Genomic DNA, 21,134 nt, shown 5'->3' with positions numbered 1-21,134 from the left:
AGCTTTCAGTCTGTTATTCGAACTCAATCAGCATGACAGAGTGATCTCCAGCCTTGTCCTCGTCAACACTCACACCTGTTTTAACGAGAGAATCACTGACATGATGTCAGCTGGTCCTTTTGTGGCTTGGCTGAAATGCAGTGGAAATGTTTTGGGGGGATTCAGTCCATTTGCATGGCAAAGAGGGACTTTTCAATGAATTGCAATTCATCTGATCACTCTTCATAACATTCTGGAGTATATGCAAATTGCCATCATACAAACTGAGGCAGCAAACTTTGTGGAAATTAATATTTGTGTCATTCTCAAAACTTTTGGCCCCGACTGTAGTACCTCCCAATGCAGTCTGTACTGTATTCTAGGAATTTGTGTTAATCTCTCATCTTAAAATACTACAGTTATGACTGAAGCATTGGTTGCTCAAAATACAATTCTTGACTCTTATCTGTGAGGATCAGATTCATGTTACATTATCTATCTACACTTGCCTTACAGACATAGGGAACAACCACATGAAAACATAAACCAGAAGGCTCTTTTCTTATCAAAACATTTATTTATTTATTACTTTGTCAGGGATAAAAGTGCTGGGAGGGGGACGTCGGCTTTGCAATGGTGGCATTAATTATGATTACTGCAAAAGTACAGGGTGGGGGGGGGGGGGGGGTGTTAAATTGTTATTCTGGCCTAGATAAGGTGCGCGTTCAGCAGGACGCAACGTTTTAGAACATTCAGATAGGCTATTTCTATGTAGAAGAAACACGCCTCACATGTAGAATAAGGAATCATATCAGCTCTATTCATGTAATTTCTATCTGCAACGTTCAAGAACATTTGGCAACTGAATGTGGCCAAGGTGTTGCTATGAGAGCTCCAGTGCTTCCCCAGACTCTAGTTGCTCCTTAGACCTTTGTCCCCCTCCCTCAGTCTCTCCTCCCTCCGCCTCCCCCTGGATGGCCGGCGTCTCCTCCAGGCCATCCTGGTCAGAGCTGGCGTTCTGCGACTCAGGCCGCTCTTCATCCTCCTCATCTTCCACGTCCATCTCATACACACGGACGTGCCGCAGGTTGGAGCTCAGCTGAGAGGGAGAAAAGAGAGAGGAACCTCAGACAGAGATTCTGAACCATTTCTCAACCACTGTTAGACCAAACTGTTTTGGTGTTCAATACATGGTCATTGAGGTGCATAGCTGCTTAGTGAAGCCAGATAAAACCTTAGTAAGGGAATCCCCTTTCCATTGTCTTACCACACAGGCCACTTTCCGGATCCCATTCACAGCCACAAACTGGGCCTTCATGTTCTCCAAGTCTCGCCACTGGTTCTCTAGCACCAGCCCCTTGACAGGGATGGCGCCGCTCTGCTGGTCCAACCTGAGAATACAGATACCACAGGTGACCCATGGTGACTACTACATTGGAGATAACTAAAGTAGACACATAGCAAATATCTACAGTAAATCTCTAGCTTAAAACAGGTGAATTACAGGTTAGGGTTATAGTTGATGTTTACTTGCACTGGAGGTGCAAGTCTTGAGTTGCAGCTTGTAATCAGGTAGATCATAATTGAGGGTTTGAGGTGAGTTGTAGGTTACAGTTACGAGTAGATCACTATTTGGGTTTAGGAATATAGGACTAGGTTTGCATGTTGGGGAGACAGGTGTTTCAATCACACACACCTAAGACTGGGGTCCCAGTTGAACTCCTCCTCACAGCTGAGGGCGGAGCCAAGAGGGAGCTGGGCAAGGACACGCCCCCTGTTATCCTCTTCTGATGCTCGCAGCACCACTGTCAATGTCTCGTCATCATAGAAACGAGCATCCTGGCAACTGTACACACAGTCAGAACTGAAACATAGACATGCAACAAAAAACATGGTTCTATAACAATTATTATCACTAATAGAAACGCACAGGGAATCCATTGCAGATCATCATAAGAGGAGAGTAATATGCAATGCATGAGCCCATCATTTGCCTGTATAGTAGAGGTTGAGATAATTGAGTGGATTCTAGGAAAGAGAGGAAGACAAGCGGCACTCACCTGGCCCCCGCAGCATCATCATCAATACTGTGACTGAGAACATTACTCAGATCTATCGCCATGAGAGCATTGGGAACGGGCCTGTGACATACATAAAAAGATAAACAAATCAGACAAACAAAAAAAGCACATGCTCAGTCATAAACATTGGGCTATTTGGGGATCAACGACATTGAACCAGACTAAAATAGGGTACAGTGTTGTATTGTACCTGAATGGGTCAGTAAACTTCCGCAGTAGATAAAGCTTGCAGGGTGAAATCTCTGGCATGCAGAACACTCCATAGTGCATATTGGTCTTCTTATCATTGTACCTGATCATCAATTAAAAATGTGCATCAATGTTAACATAATAACAACCTTGGTAATATACATTATCTACATTACCATTATGAACAGAGTGTGTGTTTTTTTGTTACTTACAATGATGGAAGTTCAAAAAGCCTTGGAGTGTTTTCTGAGCTGCAAAGACAAACAATAAAATGAAACAAACAAACATAACTATTTTATTTAATAATTTGTGGTATTGTCAAGAGTAGATCAATATGTCCTTACCTCTCCGGTACTGTGTAGAGGGGCAGACAAACAGCCTGTTTCACAGACTTTCCAATGACCTCCTACAGAGAACAAATCAGTATCACTACAACTAGCGTCATGTAATGACTCAAATTCATATGCCTTCGTTTGGATTCATGTAATCTCTCAACACTGCTGTCCAGTTATGGAAAAATAATTCAATTAGAAAGATAACCGTTTCATGAACCTGCAACATGCAAACAGTGTTCCTTAGGTATGTGGCGATCACAGGAGGCTGCTGAGCGGAGGACGGATCATAATAATGGCCAGAACAGAGCAAATAAAATGGCACCAAACACCTGGAAACTATGAGTTTAATGTACAGTTGTTGAAGTCGGAAGTTTACATACACTTAGGTTGGAGTCATTACAACTTGTTTTTCAACCACTCCACAAATTTCTTGTTAACAAACCATAGTTTTGGCAAGTCAGTTAGGACATCTACTTTGTGCATGACACAAGTAATATTTCCAACAATTGTTTACAGACAGATTATTTCACTTATAATTGACTGTATCACAATTCCAGTGGGTCAGAAGTTTACATACACTAAGTTGACTGTGCCTTTAAACAGCTTGGAAAATTCCAGAAAATGATGTCATGGCTTTAGAAGCTTCTGATAGGCTAATTGACATCATTTGAGTCAATTGGAAGTGTACCTGTGGATGTATTTCAAGGCCTACCTTCAAACAGTGCCACTTTGCTTGACATCATGGGAAAATCAAAAGAAAAATCAGCCAAGACCTCCACAAGTCTAGTTCATCCTTGGGAGCAATTTCCAAATGACTGAAGGTACCACATTAAATCTGTACAAACAATAGTATGCAAGTATAAACACCATGGGACCACGCAGCCGTCATACCGCTCAAGAAGGAGACGCGTTCTGTCTCCTAGAGATGAATATACTTTGTTGCGAAAAGTGCAAATCAATCCCAGAACAACAGCAAAGGACCCTGTGAAGATGCTGGAGGAAACGGGTACAAAAGTATCTTTATCCACAGTAAAACGAGTCCTATATCAACATAACCTGAAAGGCCGCACAGCAAGAAGCCACTGCGCCAAAACCGCCATAAAAAAGCCAGACTACGGTTTGCAACTGCACATGGGGACAAAGATCGTACTTTTTGGAGAAAGGTCCTCTGGTCTGATGAAACTAAAATAGAACTGTTTGGCCATAATGACCATCATTATGTTTGGAAGAAAAAGGGGGAGTCTTGCAAGCCGAAGAACACCATCCCAACCGTGAAGCACGAGGGTAGCAGCATCGTTGTGGGGGTGCTTTGCTGTAGGAGGGACTGGTGCACTTCACAAAATAGATGACATCATGTGGAAGGAAAATTATGTGGATATATTGAAGCAACATCTCAAGACATCAGTCAGGAAGTTAAAGCTTGGTCGCAAATGACCCCAAGCATACTTCCAAAGTTGTGGCAAAATGGCTTAAGGACAACAAAGTCAAGGTATTGGAGTGGCCATCACAAAGCCCCGACCTCAATCCTATAGAAAATTTGTGGGCAGAACTGAAAAAGTGTGTGCGAGCAAGGAAGCCTACAAACCTGAGTCAGTTACACCAGCTCTGTCAGGAGGAATGGGCCAAAATTCACTCAACTTATTGTGGGAAGGTTGTAGAAGGCTACCCTAAACGTATGACCCAAGTTAAACAATTTAAAGGCAATGCTACCAAATACTAATTGAGTGTATGTAAACTTCTGACCCAATGGGAATGTGATGAAAGAAATTAAAGCTGAAAGAAATCTCTCTACTATTATTCTGACATTTCACATTATTAAAATAAAGTGGTGATCCTAACTGACCTAAGACAGGGAATTTTTACTAGGATTAAATGTCAGGAATTGTGAAAAACTGAGTTCAAATATATTTGGCTAAGGTGTATGTAAACTTCTGTCTTCAACTGATACCATTGCACTTATTCTGCTTCAGTCATTACCACGATCAGGTCCTCCCCAATTAAGGTGCCACCAACCTCCTGTGGTGGCGATATGTAGCTTGTTACTGCAGTGACAAAAGAAAAGTTGGGAAGGAGGATAGAGAAGTGATGGACAAGGTAACTAAAAGTGTGGGAGACAGAGGTGGGAGAGAGGGATAGAATGCAATATGAAAACTCTGTTGCAGAGAGTTAGTCCGATTTATAGCTGCCTGGAACTCCTGGCAGAAGGCTTATGACTGCATGACTCAGCAGATTCTGAGCCAAATTTCACACGGGCAGTGTGGGACAAATTACTTTCGTATTTGTAAGAAAAACTTTGGCAATGTACTTCTTATGCCAGGGACCAAATTAAGTAGTGTACACTTCAGTACTAAAGGCAAATGAAATTGGGTTTCACTGTGTATGTGTTTCAGACTTACAGCAGGTTTCTGTAGACACAACTCAATCACCCCCTCCATCATCCTCTTCACAAAGTGTAGGGACTTCTGAGAGTACGAAGGGAAGAGGAGCGGGCTCTCTGGATAAACCAATCAATTAGGTACAATGTCAGTTCAGTAAGGCAGTCACAACAATAGAGAAATACAATGGCAAACCAATCTTCCGCCATCTAATTACAACATGATGGATAACCACACACTTTATTAAAAAATATATATATTTGACCTTTATTTAACTAGGCACTTCCTGCATAGTTGTCTATTCTGAGATAAAGGTTATAGTTCACCTTTCAGGTGTGTGCTCTCCTGCAGAAACTTCAGCCATTGGTTCCCCTTGGTGTTGGGCGGAGACACTAGATCTTCATCCTCATCCTTCAGGTACTGCAAAAAAAAGGACAAAAAGTGTGTCATTGTACACTGATCACACACACACACATACTAAAATATACACAGACTACGCTTGTCCCTCACCTGACCGACCCGCTCCACATTAAAGTACTTTCCTTTCCGGTCAAACAGCTCTTCGTTCTGTCAGAGCAGAGGAGAGGGCATGTAATTGGCTAGTTTGTGAAAAGCTGTGGAAATTAAGTACTGTTCTATTTATCCAATAAGATATATATATATATATATATATATATATATATATATATATATATATATATATATATATATATATCTTACCTCACTGAAGTGCTCAGACAGGAAGTCCGCCACAAAGGCAATGTCCTTCTGGGTCATCTGAGGTGAATGGGATAGATTGACATTATACCAACAGATGAGAAAATAATACACATTGAACCATTTATCACACTACTTTGATCAAGTCTTCCTCTGTCTCACATTCACAACCTGAATCTCACCTTATTGAGTTCTGGAGGGACGTGTTCCTCTGACATTCTTAGCATAGCTGCAGGAAAATAAAAATGTATTAAAACACTTGCATTTAATAATCAATGATATTTTAAATATACTAAAATGTTCCATCAGTCGCTAAAAGGTGGTGTATATCTCAAGCTCCCAAAAAAGGTGAGGTCTTACCAACATACAGCCACCGGAAAAAGGCTTTGAAGTTCTTCATGCTCTTGTCAATCACTCTGAGTAAGAGACAGACAGTGAGGAATAACATGAGGGGGAGAGGTTTAACAAACACCAGGGTTGAAGTCAACTCCATTTAAAATGAGTGATGTGTTATTAAAAATAACAAAATACTAATCTAATAGCATGTCAATAAGCATGAAAACTCACTGTAGAAGTTCATTGGCTTTCAAAGTGAATGAACCCACAGCTGTAATGGCATCTATAACAAAACAGAAATATTCACATAACTTTAATTTGATAAAATCCTGCGAGCAGCTTAGAGAACACATTTTGAACAAATGTTCCAGTCATGCAAATTACTAATGAGTGTCAGTCCTGATCTCATCACAGACAAATGAACTGCACAATTACATTCACTTTAATCTTGTATTTATCAGTAAAGATATCACAGTCATGGTTTATGCAGGATCTAAGCACTGTACCTTCTATAGCTGCTGAGTCCAGGCCAAGAGGCTGGAACTTCTGTTTCCATAGAGACATCCCCTTCACCTCACTGAGGTGGTACAACAGAGCCTCTGAACCACTGGAGAGAGGGAGAGGAGAGGAAAAGAAGGGATGAGGATTGGTACCAAAGATTGTGATACCAATCATGATGCAATTTCTTGACATTTGCATTGTATGGTCCCGAAAAAGGGCATTATGGGTCACGATAAGTGAAGTGATAATTATTCATGTCAGTTGAGTTGCTACCTCTGCAGGTGGCTGATCACCAGCTTCTGAATGCTGGAGTAAGAGGTTTCTATAGACTGGCCCAGCTTCTTCAGCCCCTATGAAACAAACAAATTACATCAGTCTTACAAAGCTACAAAATGACCACCCACAATCATACTCAATCTTTGAACAACTTTATTATTCAGCTCACCTTGACGGTCAGCTGATTCATGAGGAGAGCCTGTAGTTCAGGGCTGGTCAAAAATAGAGAATTTGGTTAAATAAAAAAAACTTTTAACATCTCTAAATCAGTCTTTTCCATGTCAGATGAGGTTTATGATGTAGTGCCACCTACAGGACACTTTGAAGTTCTACATCTCAAATGAAAGGCCTGTTGAACATGTTTTTGCATTAGTGCTCACAACTACATGCACTATTACTTATTAGAAAGCATGTTGTGGAGGACGTGGTAGTGTACAAGGGTCATTGGATCACAGTAACGGTTCTCACCTCGACTGTCCCCATAGTAGAAGCTCCAGAAACTCATCTTGGACTTGTGTGCTGGTGTTCTTCTCCTAAAAATAGGAATTGGTTCAGATCATGTCTTTTAGGTGTGCTGTCATTATTGGAAAATGGGCTGGAGGCAGACTGAACGGGGCCGGGTTTCCTGATAGAACTTAGGCTTCCGAGTGTTTTACATGATGCATCTTTCCTACAACAGCCGAAGATGTAATGCGTTTCCCGAAAGACCACGCAGAGAGAGAACCTTCGCTAAGTGCGTCGTTGAGGCATGTGTCGATACTGATATGATCTAAAGAAAGGCAGCGTTCCCCCTTTCATATATTACCGTAACATTACAATTATTCAACAATACTGGACGACGGTTCAGCTCCTATGAGATAGTATGACCTATGGCTACAAATATTGACGAGGCTTATTCTAATGTTTAACCTATAATAATAATGCACTAAATCTTTGGCACATCAAGGCGCACATGTCACACATCATGAAATATATTGAGGCAAACATGAAAGACAGTAGCCTACAATTAGCAAAATAGAACGATTGAATGAAACGTATTTCTATATCATTGACATACAGTTAAAGTCAGAAGTTTACATACACTTAGGTTGGAGTCATTAAAACTAGTTTTTAAACCACTCCACAAATTTCTTGTTAACAAACCATAGTTTTGGCAAGTCTGTTAGGACATCTACTTTGTGCATGACAAGTAAGTTTTCCAACAATTGTTTACAGACAGATTATTTCACTTATAATTCACTGTATCACAATTCCAGTGGGTCAGAAGTTTACATACACTAAGTTGACTGTGCCATTAAACAGCTTGGAAAATTCCAGAAAATTATGTCATGGCTTTAGAAGCTTCTGATAGGCTAATTGACATCATTTGAAATAAATCAGCCAAGACCTCTACAAGTCTGGTTCATCCTTGGGAGCAATTTCCAAATGCCTGAAGGTACCACGTTCATCTGTAAAAACAATAGTACACAAGAATAAACACCATGGGACCACACAGCCGTCATGCCGCTCAGGAAGGAGACGCGTTCTGTCTCCTAGGGATGAATGTGCTTTGTTGCAAAAAGTGCAAATCAATCCCAGAACAACAGCAAAGGACCTTGTGAAGATGCAGGAGGAAACAGGTACAAAAGTATCTATATCCACAGTAAAACGAGTCCTATATCGACATAACCTGAAAGGCCGTTCAGCAAGGAAGAAACTACTGCTCCAAAACCGCCATAAAAAAGCCAGACTACGGTTTGCAACTGCACATGGGGACAAAGATCGTACTTTTTGGAGAAATGTAACAAAAATTGAACTGTTTGGCCATAATGACCATCGCTATGTTTGTAGGAAAAAGGGGGAGGCTTGCAAGCCAAAGAACATCATCCCAACCGTGAAGCACAGGGGTGGTAGCATCATGTTGAGGGGGTGCTTTGCTGTAGGAGGGACTGGTGCACTGCACAAAATAGATGGCATCATGAGGTAAGAAAATTATGTGGATATATTGAAGCAACATCTCAAGACATCAGTCAGGAAATTAAAGCTTGGTCGCAAATGGATCTTCCAAATGGACAATGACCCCAAGCATACTTCCAAAATTGTCGCAAAATGGCTTAAGGACAACAAAGTAAAGGTATTGGACTGGCCATCACAAAGACCTCAATCCTATAGAAGATTTGTGAGCAGAACTGAAAAAGCATGTGCGAGCAAGGAGGCCTACAAACCTGAGTCAGTTACGCCAGCTCTGTCAGGAGGAATGGGCCAAAATTCACCCAACTTATTGTGGGAGGCCTGTGGAAGGCTACCCGAAACATTTGACCCAAGTTAAACTATTTAAAGGAAATGCTACCAAATACTAATTGAGTCTATGTAAACTTCTGACCAACTGGTAATGTGATGAAAGAAATAAAAACTGAAATAAATCACTCTCTCTACTATTATTCTGACATTTCACATTCTTAAAATAAAGTGGTGATCCTAACTGACCTAAGACAGGGAATTTTTACTAGGATTAAATGTCAGGAATTGTGAAAAACTGAGTTCAAATGTATTTGGCTAAGGTGTATGTAAACTTCCGACTTCAACTGAATATAGGCCTATAGCCTATGCTGTGTCTTTTAATTCAGTCATCTCGGTTTTCATTTGAAACATCTTTATATGCTTCGCTTGTTTATAACAATTGCAAAAATATTGGCAACTTTGTATGTGTTCACATTCATTCTAAAGTTATTGGCGATAAACAGAAAGACAGTTAAACATCTTGATTTTATATTTAGCGGAGATCTTCTCTCTATAAAGTGACGCCGAAAAAGCTAAAAAAATATCTAATGACGCACTTAGCTGTTCCCACAAGTGGTCTGAGCCAGCCGTTAATTAACAAGCCTTTTCAAGTGCAACTTTAGTAACGATAGTATTGGGGAACGGATCGGAGATTCTAACGATGCTCCTATAAAGATTCTAACGATGGACTAAGCCTTAAGATGCTTTTTGGAAACCGGGCCCTAAACAGTGACCACTGACCTGAACGAACTTAGTGAGCCGAAGGTCCATCTGCATGAGGATATCCTCCCAAGCCTCACACATACAGGTGAGAGAGAGACGCAGGTACTGAAGGAACGATACAGAGAGACAGAATAAGTTTGAGAGAGAAATACCAATGGCCAGACTAGTCTGATGAATGCCCTCAAATATCACCATGGAAATATGAACTATGAGGAGACTTCTAGTCATATTCGTTACATAAGGAGGGCACTGACCTGCAGCAGAGTGGATATGTGGGTGAACTTGCGTGCCATCCTGGTGACCTCAGGGAGACAGTCGGACAGCAGCCCTGTGTCGAGCTGGATGAGACAACAAACACACACAGTGAAAGACCTCAAATAAGCGAAGAATATAGAAGATGACGGTCAAGATGGGTAAGAAACATGCTTCATTTCACTTAAATGTGGGCATAACGGATTACCTGGATGTAGCAGATCTCTGGGTCGTTGCCAGCTGACCTGATCTCTGTGATGATAGACAGGGACTTCAGGTCACTGGACAGACACAGGCTGCTACACGTCCCAGGAACCTGACGAAAATAATCTGCTGGTTACATCATAGTCACTGCAGAGAGTGGGTGACTAAACCAGTGCATAAGTGTGTGAGTGCAATCTTACCCCTGGTAAAGTGGCAATCTTATACATCCCATAGGCATACAGCTCCACAAAGCCGGAACCTCCACCAAGAACCAGGATGTTTAGTCTGCAGACAATTGACAATGTGGAAGTATTTGTAGGTGTACATGAGATTGTGTGTCAACAAAATGTTCAATAATAAAGCATGTGAAACCTTCAGCACACACCTCACTTCTCCTAACAGGTTCAGGATCTCGTCTGACTTCTCCTCACTACGAGACAGAGGGTTGGTTATGAAAAAACATGTATTCTAATGCAGACAGATTGTCTGAAATATCATTTAACCTTGTCATTGTTGCTGAAGATATATAAACATACCTGAATATCTTTGATGTAGTACTGTAGCTAAGAATAAACAAAACATTCCTTTAGGGGTGGGGGGGGGCAGATGGTGCAAAACAAGCAAAATGCTGTACTGTTTAACACAAGAACCAAGAACCAAGAGTTTCCATAAATGTATTTTACTTTAATAAATGTCAAATGGCTGATGTCTGTATAATGTCACTGACAACACATGTTTACCTCTTGGGAAGAGTTGGCAACTTGGGAAGAAAAAGGTTTGACTCATCTTCAGAGGTGTAGAATGAGTTGAGGACGCTGAAAGACAGGAGGTTTATATTTGACTATGCAGTTCACACACACTCAAATAGAAGTCTAGTGTAGCCACACATCCCCTCTACAGACCTGCTCTCCTCTAGCACCTCCATCCAGTGCATACAGGACACAGGATTCTCCAATGGAAACAAGTGAAGGATCTCTGCCTTCTCTGCATCACACAGCACCACCACTTTAGTGTCCCCAAGGCTAAAGGCCAGGACTGAACACAGCACAGAGGACATACATTAGATAGGCAGTGAAACAAAGGCAGTGAAACAAATGCAGAGGCATACACACTGTGCTGTAGTAAATATGTTGTGTTCAGTGTACAACGGTTTATTGTTGTAACAGTGGTAAAGTAACGCAACTATGCAATGCTTCCAATGTGATTAGTAATTTAAGATAATCAGGTCCATATCTTGCCATCTCTTACTTTTGCCATCAGGTCTCCAAGCAAGTGCAGTGATCTCCTTTCCCGTATTCTCATTGGGTGGCAAGCTCCAAACGCGCTGGAAATTGGCAAGGCGATGCAGTAGCAGCTACAACACAAACATCGATTGACACACAGATTAATGAAATTACTCCCAATATAAGCAAATGTGATCTGGCATTAATCTGGTATGAAACATATGGGGGTGTGTTTCTTTCCCTACCTCGCCAGCAGTGTTAGCGAGGGCAATAAGATCCCTCTTTGGAGACCATGCCATACACAGAACAGGGTTGGGGAGCTGCTTCTCCCCCACTTGACGGAATGCAGGCATTTTTGTGGGCTGAAAATAGAACACAGAAGCATTAACAAGGGAATAAGTGGCAGTCAAGTTTTGCTATACTTGTCAGTGAAGAAGTAGCTAAATTGCACCTATCCAATAACCTTGTACCCAGACTAATTGCAAATATTATGATAACTAACCCATTTCATCTGTGCTAATTGTGCATATGCGGAAGTGTTTGGTGAAAAAGATTACCTGTGGTGTATTCATTATTCGGGTTTCCATAACAAAACGTTTCGTCTGTTGCAAACTTTTAACGTTTACTCTAGGAACCAAAACGGTAACAGAGCAAATGGAACGAAACTGTGATGGACCTAGCTGCATTTGTCCAATAGAAACTCTCGTTTTCGTTGCAAAATGTTTTTCGTTTGGAGTAAACTGTTTCCGTTGCAAAACGTTTAGCAACGGAATCCGACGAATAATGAATTGCTTTTTGTTCTATGTTGCTCTGTCTGTATGCTATGTCTTGCTTGTCCTGTGTTGCTCTGCATGTGCTCACTGATTGTCTATATTGTAATTGTTTTTAATAACCTGCCCAGGGACTGCGGTTGAAAATTAGCCGGCTGGCTAAAACCGGCACTTTTACTGAAACGTTAATTAATGTGCACTGTCCCTGTAAAAACAAAACAAAGAAAACAAACAATATACGACAGGTAATCTCGTTCAACAAACACGTTCGCATATGCGCAATTAGCACACATGAAATGGGTTAGTTATCATAATGAATACACCCCTGTCCTATCCGATGCAAAATAAAAATACAAGACACCTTTATCAGTTAGCTAGCTTGCATGTTATACTATCTAACGTTAGTACAAAGAGGTAACATTGTAATAATTATAAAATGTTAGCTAGTTAGTTGACGCTGGATTTATCAAAAATACAAAATGGGTTGTATTTTTGATAAATACAAAAGTTCACTTGTCAATAGCTACTAACTAGCTAGTCAACTTGCTAACAACAACTGCGCGGTAAACATAAATAGCCAGTTATAGTATCTTACTGTACTGGGATGTCTGAGGACCAACTATGTTACTGTTACTTTGAAACTAGAAATAAACAATACGCTAATGTTTACTTCTTTGCAGGATACTGTTAGTGTGATCTAGCTAGCTAGCTCCATATTCGCCACGACCAGCGCCACTGAATAAAGTCTTACCCAATCATGTTCAAGTCTGAATAGCCAATGAAATTGACGCAACGGAGACCCTGAAAGGACAAACTGAACTACTGTGCTGCTGCAGTGCAAAGATTGCTTCTTCCTATCTGGCTCACTGATCAGGCTGCTACATAGAGATAGATAGAGGACAATCTCTAAAACGGTTCACCTGATATGGATGAAAATACCCTAAAATTAAAGCTGACAGTCTGCAATTTAACATCATAGTTATCGCATAATTTCAAAACCCAAAGTTCTGGAGTACAGAGACAAAACAACAAAACATGTGTCACCGTTCCAATACTTTTGGAGCTTACTGTATCTCATAAATGTCTGGCCACTTTGTGGATAGGGATTGTGGCCTCTTGGATGATTGGGACACCAACCCACCTAGAGTTTAGTACAGGGGTGGAAAATAATTTTGGCTTGAGTGCCACATCGGGATAAAAAAATTGAGTGGAGGGCCGCACAGACCAATTTGTTCGTAAAAAGCAATTTGCGGGCCAGAAAAAGGGCAGTTATTTAAAACGTGTAGGTCAATTATAACTTCAACATACTTTCTATCTAGTTTAACACGTTGAAAAGTGGCCATTAGTGTTTTTTAACTCAAAATAAAAAATTGTTTTACTCAAACCTACAGGTGCCTGATTGAATGGGCTCTCATGTTCAGAAGGTTGTATGTTTATTTCCACCGCTGGTCTAGAAGTGAATCATTTAATGTGTGAGGTAAAAAAATGTATCAAAAAATAAGAAGAAATCTGAAGTAATTGATAAATGGCCATAAGTGTTAACTGACAGGATGTCAGGTCTGTCAACTCTAGCTGAAAGGATGATCAGATTTGGAAAGCTCAATTTCTATTTTTGCCAGACCATGAGCGAGGCTATTCGAAGTCACCAATTAATGCAGTTATTTTTAAATGATACCCTCAACAAGGTACACTTAAGCTATTTCCATATATGAGTTGGATAGTGTGAGTGCATGGGGCTTTGGAAAGATGAGTGGGGGGTTGGTTCTGGGGCAGTGAATGAAGGGTCAGTGCTGAAGGATAGTCAATGGTAAAGTGTTGTTGAGGTCAGTTGCTTGGCAGTATGTGTGTGTGTGTGAGGGGGGTTGATGGTTTGAGAGAGCAGTCCAATGGACATTCCTCCCTGCCCTGTCACTAGCACTTAACTGTAATCAGTAGATAGTTGGAGAACCGGAATAGCTCTGCACTGTTAGGATCAACTGTCTGCGATATCGGCCCACAAATAGACCAAGTGAGGCTGCAGAGTCAGAATGTGTCTGTGCCCTTTTAACCCAACCATGAGATGCGTCAGCCATCAACTTTTCCACGCGAAGTGGATAAATCGGGCTCAAGCAGAGAACTGGGTTACTACCAGTCACTCAGGGTATACAATTCCGAGGCATCATTGAGACACAGCCTGCAGAGAGAGGCCAGAGAGTATTTCAAGGCTACTGGAGAGGATGGGGGCTCAGAGAAGGCAATGAACTTTGACCATAGGTTACCCTGGCCCCCAACTTCCATTGTGCAAAAAATGCTTATACACTGAAGAGTCTATACTAATAACACTGAAGAGTCTATACAAATAACACTGAAGAGTCTATACTAATAACACTGAAGTGTATATACTAATAACACTGAAGAGTCTATAATAATAACACTGAAGAGTCTATACTAATAACACTGAAATGTCTATACTAGTAACTCTGAAGAGTCTATACTAATAACACTGAAGAGTCTATACTAATAACACTGAAGAGCCTATACAAATAACACTGAAGTGTCTATACTAATAACACTGAAGTGTCTATACTAATAACACTGAAGTGTCTATACTAATAACACTGAAGAGTCTATACTAATAACACTGAAGAGTCTATACTAATAACACTGAAGAGTCTATATTAATAACACTGAAGTGTCTATACTAATAACTCTGAAGAGTCTATACTAATAACACCGAAGAGTCTATAATAATTACTCTGAATAGTCTATACTAATAACACTGAAGAGTCTATACTAATAACACTGAAGAGGCTATAATAATAACACTGAAGAGGCTATAATAATAACACTAAAGAGTCTATACTAATAACACTGAAGAGGCTATAATAATAACACTGAAGAGGCTATAATAATAACACTGAAGAGTCTATACTAATAACACTGAAGAGGCTATAATAATAACACTGAAGAGGCTATAATAATAACACTGAAGAGGCTATAATAATAACACTGAAGAGTCTATACTAATAACACTGAAGAGTCTAGTATACTAATAACAGCTTATTCAGAGGCTCAGCGGCAGATCTCGGGTCGAGGAGTGAACTCAACTGGCCACAGTAGAGCAGTGTTACAGTTCAGAGAGAAGGGTGATGTCAAGCTTTGACCCAAGATCAGCATCAGTTCCTAACCCAGCCTGTGACTGAGAAAGCCTGAACTTCCTCCTCCACCATATTTATCCCACTCGGCACATGCTGGTTGAATCAACATTGTTTCCAAGTCATTTCAATTAAGTTACATTGAACCAATGTGGAATAGACATTGAATTGACACCTGTGCCCAGTGGGATGGTACTGACAGATGCATGTACTCTGTAGGTAGCAGAGTACACACATTTTTCATGACCACCAGCTGTGTGGGTTTGACAGTGCAACATGGTAAGGTACAAAGAGAAAAGCCCCTCAGTTCCATGTGTCAGATGTTGTGTGTGTATGTTTGAGTATTCTGTTCTGCGTATTGAAGTACTGTATTTATTGCCATCAGTAGAAAACATTGCACCCCTGTGATTTTCTCAAATACAGTGAGGGAAAAAAGTATTTGATTCCCTGCTGATTTTGTGCGTTTGCCCACTACAAAGAAATGATCAGTCTATAATTTTAATGGTAAGTTTATTTGAACAGTGAGAGACAGAATAACAACAAAAAACTCCAGAAAACGCATGTCATAAATGTTATAAATTGATTTGCATTTTAATGAGGGAAATAAGTATTTGACCACCTCTCAATCAGAAAGATTTCTGGCTCCCAGGTGTCTTTTATACAGGTAACGAGCTGAGATTAGGAGCACACTCTTAAAGGGAGTGCTCCTAATCTCAGTTTGTTACCTGTATAAAAGACACCTGTCCACAGAAGCAATCAATCAGATTCCAAACTCTCCACCATGGCCAAGACCAAAGAGCTCTCCAAGGATGTCAGGGACAAGATTGTAGACCTACACAAGGCTGGAATGGGCTACAAGACCATCGCCAAGCAGCTTGGTGAGAAGGTGACAACAGTTGGTGCGATTATTCGCAAATAGAAGAAACACAAAAGAACTGTCAATCTCCCTCGGCCTGGGGCTCCATGCAAGATCTCACCTCGTGGAGTTGCAATGATCATGAGAACGGTGAGGAATCAGCCCAGAAGTACACGGGAGGATCTTGTCAATGATCTCAAGGCAGCTGGGACCATAGTCACCAAGAAAACAATTGGTAACACACTACGCCGTGAAGGACTGAAATTCTGCAGCGCCCGCAAGGTCCCCCTGCTCAAGAAAGCACATATACATGCCCGTCTGAAGTTTGCCAATGAACATCTGAATGATTCAGAGGACAACTGGGTGAAAGTGTTGTGGTCAGATGAGACCAAAATGGAGCTCTTTGGCATCAACTCGCCATGTTTGGAGGAGGAGGAATGCTGCCTATGACCCCAAGAACACCATCCCCACCGTCAAACATGGAGGTGGAAACATTATGCTTTGGGGGTGTTTTTCTGCTAAAGGGACAGGACAACTTCACCGCATCAAAGGGACGATGGACGGGGCCATGTACCTTCAAATCTTGGGTGAGAACCTCCTTCCCTCAGCCAGGGCATTGAAAATGGGTCGTGGATGGGTATTCCAGCATGACAATGACCCAAAACACACAGCCAAGGCAACAAAGGAATGGCTCAAGAAAAAGCACATTAAGGTCCTGGAGTGGCCTAGCCAGTCTCCAGACCTTAATCCCATAGAAAATCTGTGGAAGGAGCTGAAGGTTCGAGTTGCCAAACGCCAGCCTCGAGACTTTATTGACTTGGAGAAGATCTGCAAAGAGGAGTGGGACAAAATCCCTCCTGAGATGTGTGCAAACCTGGTGGCCAACTACAAGAAACGTCTGACCTCTGTGATTGCCAACAAGGGTTTTGCCACCAAGTACTAAGTCATGTTTTGCAGAGGGGTCAAATACTTATTTCCCTCATTAAAATGCAAATCAATTTATAACATTTTTGACATGCGTTTTTCTGGATTTTTGTTGTTGTTAATTCTGTCTCTCACTGTTCAAATAAACCTACCATTAAAATTCTAGACTGATCAGTTCTTTGTCAGTGGGCAAACGTACAAAATCAGCAGGGGATCAAATACTTTTTTCCCTCACTGTACCCCACACCTCTCTCTCTCTCTCACTCTCTCTCTTCTTCTCTCTCTCACCAGCATTCTGGCTGTGAAATCTGAGCCCGGGGCCAAATATAGCCAGACACAGTGAGCGGTCAGATGCTGGGACAGATGGGATAGCAGGCCACACTGGAGGAACCACTCAAGTAGACCTCGACCTGCTCACAGTGCTCGCACTCACTGCCTGACCAAAAAAAGCTACTCTGCTGGGAAAATACGCTTCTGTCTATTCTCACAGACATATAATTTTAACAGCAAACTGGAACTACTAGACTGGGACAATACCTTTGGACAAAAACTTGAAGGTAAGGCTGTCCTTTCTCATTTCTTGTTGACATTATTAGTGGAATGTCCTGGAGGCGCTGTTGTTTCCTTTGTTTTATATTGAAATGCTACTTACAGCCTATCAGCAATCAAGAGATCCTTAGAATTTTGGATATTAGAAAAACACTTAGAAAAATCTGTTGATATCAATTTACTGTCAGTGTATGTGAGGATATTCACTTTTGCATTTGAGATCAGGTTAGTGTCAGGGCTGCAGGTGCAATATGGTTATTTTCACAAGATATTAAAGTTATATTAAAGTACATTACAATGGAAGTACTAAGTACATAGTTATTGAACAGTGATAGCAGAAATTATGTACTCTGTTCTATTCTGTAATTGACGGCATTGGTGACAATGACCATTGACAGTAGTTATTGACCTTTTGTCAATTCGTTTTAATATTTTTTAATATTCCCCATTCATATTTAATCAATGTTGTATAGTAAATGCATTTTTTCACATGGAAAATAACAGCCTCTGAAGAGAATACTATCCCTTGTGTCTGACTGTGTATGCATATGTGTGTATGCATGTGTGTGTATGCATATGTGTGTATGCATGTGTGTGTCTTGTGTGAGCTCATGTATGTGTTATACTGCAGTGTGTTCAAAGGGCCCTTATTGAGGGTGGAGTTGTGCTGCTGCTGTGAAACATAGCCCAAGGGGATTCAAAATAACAACACCTGGTCTCCTGACGCCATAGAAGGCAGAATGTCACACTCGTATATGTACAGTATACCATACTGACACACAAACACACTCATTTCTATACAGAGTGACTATTGCAAGTACGGTTTCATTCACATGCTCCATCCTCTACATTATAGTCATGGAGCTCACATGTACAGTAGCCTACGGTACAGTCGTGGTCAAAAGTTTTGAGAATGACACAAATATTAATATTCACAAGTTTGCTGCTTCAGTGTCTTTAGATACTTTTATTGACAATTACATGAAGTTGATGCAAAGAGTCAATATTTGCAGTGTTGACCCTTCTTTTTCAAGACCTCTGCAATCCGCCCTGGCATGCTGTCAATTAACCTCTGGGCCACATCCTGACTGATTTCAGCCCATTCTTGTATAACCAACGCTTGGAGTTTGTCAGAATTTGTGGGTTTTTGTTTGTCCACCTGCCTCTTGAGGATTGACCACAAGTTCTCAATGGCATTAAGGTCTGGGGAGTTTCCTGGCCATGGACCCAAAATATCGATGTTTTGTTCCCCGAGCCACTTAGTTATCACTTTTTCCTTATGGTAAGGTGCTCCATCATGCTGGAAAAGGCATTGTTCGTCACCAAACTGTTCCTGGATGGTTGGGAGAAGTTGCTCTCGGAGGATGTTTTGGTACCATTCTTTATTCATGGCTGTGTTCTTAGGCAAAATTGTGAGTGAGCCCACTCCCTTGGCTGAGAAGCAACCCCACATATGAATGGTCTCAGGATGCTTTACTGTTGGCGTGACACAGGACTGATGGTAGCGCTCACCTTGCGTTCTCCGGACAAGCTTTTTTCCAGATGCCCCAAACAATTGGAAAGGGGATCCATCAGAGAAAATGACTTTACCCCAGTCCTCAGCAGTCCAATCCCTGTACCTTTTGCAGAATATCAGTCTGTCCCTGATGTTTTTCTGGAGAGAAGTGGCTTCTTTGCCGCCCTTCTTGACACCAGGCCATCCTCCAAAAGTCTTTGCCTCACTGTGCGTGCAGATGCACTCACACCTGCCTGCCGCCATTCCTGAGCAAGCTCTGTACTGGTGGTGCCCCGATCCCGCAGCTGAATCAACTTTAGGAGACGGTCCTGGCGCTCGCTGGACTTTCTTGGGCGCCCTGAAGCCTTCTTCACAACAATTGAACCGCTCTCCTTGATGTTCTTGCTGATCCGATAAATGGTTGATTTAGGTGCAATCTTACTGGCAGCAATATCCTTGCCTGTGAAGCCCTTTTTGTGCAAAGCAATGATGACGGCACGTGTTTCCTTGCAGGTAAGCATGGTTGACAGAGGAAGAACAATGATTCCAAGCACCACCCTCCTTTTGAAGCTTCCAGTCTGTTATTCGAACTCAATCAGCATGACAAAGTGATCTCCAGCCTTGTCCTCGTCAACACTCACACCTGTGTTAACGAGAGAATCACTGACATGATGTCAGCTGGTCCTTTTGTGGCATGGCTGAAATGCAGTGGAAATGTTTTTGGGGGATTCAGTTCATTTGCATGGCAAAGAGGGACTTTTCAATTAATTGCAATTCATCTGATCACTCTTCACAACATTCTGGAGTATATGCAAATTGCCATCATACAAACTGAGGCAGCAGACTTTGTGAAAATGTATATTTGTGTCATTCTCAAAACTTTTGGCCAAGACTGTACACACCTATGTTCCCAAGCACATTCTACATATGCATATAGATGCTTCTACTTCCATCTGATGTGTGTTCTAGACCACCTGTTTAGGAAGTGACAGAGCTATGCTTGATGTCACGACTTCCACTGAACGTGGCTCCTCTCCCTGTTCGGGCGGTGCTCGGCGGTCGTCGTCGCCAGCCAACAAGCTGCCACCGATCCATTTTTCCTTTTCGTTTGTGTCTGTCTGTTTTTTCACACCTGTATTCATTTAGTTGATTTCGGTGGGTTTATTTACACCCCGCTGCATGCTAGTTTTTGTGCGGGATTGTTTGTGTGTTTTACGTTAGGGGTGCGTGTCTGCACCACGGGGTTTTCGTTGTATTCGGTAGTGTTACCGTTTTTCGAGACTTTGTTTAGGACTCGAGGTTTCTCCTCCGTGTGTGCAATTAGTTTCCCTGTGTGGCGACTTCGTTTTGTACGTGTTTTTCCCTCATGTTGTATTTGAGTTCGGGACTACCATATTAAACGTTTTGTGCCACTGGAACTTCCTTGCTCTCCTGCTCCTGATTCCTGCACCCCCCTCCTACTAGGAGGCATTGTAACACTTGAGCTATTGACCACTGTCAGTGGAGAGTTTCATAAATGTGTGGTATGACCAAAACAAACACAATCCCGCTGTGACGGTGCGCACACGTGGGTGTGTGTGTTTGTGTGGCTGCCGCTGTAGTTTATCTAGTCTTTTGCAGTGTATGGACAGTACAACTCTAATTATAACAGAATTATCATGGTTAAAACTTTAATTATTTTATACTTGTAGTGAATTGTTGCAGAGACAGAGAAAGAGGGAGAGAGAAGAATAAGGAAGCGAGAGGAGAGTGAGGGAAATAGACGATTAGGGAGAGGGTGGGATGGTGACAAATGCCAGTCATGCACACTTTGACCTCCCGAAAGCCTTTGTTAATAACAACCAGCTGAGCCCAAAGAATGCCAGCCTAAATCATCCTCAACTGTAGGTTGATGAGGGAGGGTGTGTTGCTGTTGACTGTGAGTTCTGTTTTTATTTATTCAGATGACTATGTGTA

At 41.5% G+C, this 21,134-nt stretch overlaps 2 protein-coding genes across 13 annotated transcripts in view; one reads left to right on the top strand and one right to left on the bottom strand.

The window, feature by feature from the left end:
• Positions 1–536: 536 nt before the first annotated feature.
• On the bottom strand, positions 537–12,979 carry anapc4 (anaphase promoting complex subunit 4). Of its 6 annotated transcripts, none has more exons than XM_029707540.1 (29): positions 12,816–12,979; positions 11,696–11,812; positions 11,476–11,581; positions 11,130–11,262; positions 10,968–11,042; positions 10,764–10,790; positions 10,613–10,657; positions 10,428–10,512; positions 10,232–10,339; positions 10,026–10,109; positions 9,790–9,876; positions 7,258–7,322; positions 6,959–7,001; positions 6,787–6,863; positions 6,519–6,619; positions 6,244–6,295; positions 6,037–6,092; positions 5,859–5,905; positions 5,680–5,736; positions 5,470–5,526; positions 5,286–5,379; positions 4,981–5,078; positions 2,594–2,655; positions 2,462–2,500; positions 2,251–2,352; positions 2,040–2,120; positions 1,676–1,843; positions 1,247–1,370; positions 537–1,078 (listed from the first exon to the last, which is right to left on the bottom strand). In XM_029707540.1, exons 2-29 carry the CDS (start codon positions 11,801–11,803, stop codon positions 863–865), a joined length of 2,397 nt encoding a protein of 798 aa, XP_029563400.1. In that variant the 5' UTR covers positions 11,804–11,812; positions 12,816–12,979; the 3' UTR covers positions 537–862. The 6 variants fall into 6 exon arrangements, with proteins under 6 accessions (XP_029563400.1, XP_029563401.1, XP_029563398.1 ...); XM_029707541.1 differs by having other exon boundaries at positions 12,891–12,959; XM_029707538.1 differs by lacking the exon at positions 12,816–12,979 and adding an exon at positions 12,008–12,272 and having other exon boundaries at positions 1,676–1,825.
• Positions 12,980–17,485: 4,506 nt separating this feature from the next.
• palld (palladin, cytoskeletal associated protein) overlaps positions 17,486–21,134 on the top strand; it is a 102,377-nt gene continuing 98,728 nt past the window's right edge. For 4 of the 7 annotated variants that reach the window (XM_029707534.1, XM_029707525.1, XM_029707526.1 and 1 more), the window contains exon 1: positions 17,487–17,691. The gene's annotated coding sequence lies outside the window, so the exon portion shown is untranslated. Of the gene's footprint in view, positions 17,692–20,937; positions 21,097–21,134 lie in introns of those variants that run through there. The other 3 variants (XM_029707528.1, XM_029707530.1, XM_029707524.1) reach the window with 2 other exon arrangements.

The sequence above is a fragment of the Salmo trutta genome, chromosome 22 (assembly GCF_901001165.1).
Source record: "Salmo trutta chromosome 22, fSalTru1.1, whole genome shotgun sequence".
NCBI classification, from domain to species: Eukaryota; Metazoa; Chordata; class Actinopteri; order Salmoniformes; family Salmonidae; genus Salmo; species Salmo trutta.
Note: the sequence above shows the minus strand (reverse complement) of the source record. Positions and strands in the feature narration are given on the sequence as shown.

What these genes read in the sequence shown, in the direction of transcription:
- anapc4 (XM_029707535.1), bottom strand. Translation starts at nt 12,136, where the DNA reads ATGCAGCTAGGTCCATCACAGTTTCGTTCCATTTGCTCTGTTACCGTT. An exon ending in TTTCCGGTGGCTGTATGTTG is followed by an intron (nt 5,906 to 6,036) that starts GTAAGACCTCAC and finishes ATTTTCCTGCAG; the next exon opens with CTATGCTAAGAATGTCAGAG. An exon ending in TGTCTGAGCACTTCAGTGAG is followed by an intron (nt 5,527 to 5,679) that starts GTAAGATATATA and finishes CTGCTCTGACAG; the next exon opens with AACGAAGAGCTGTTTGACCG.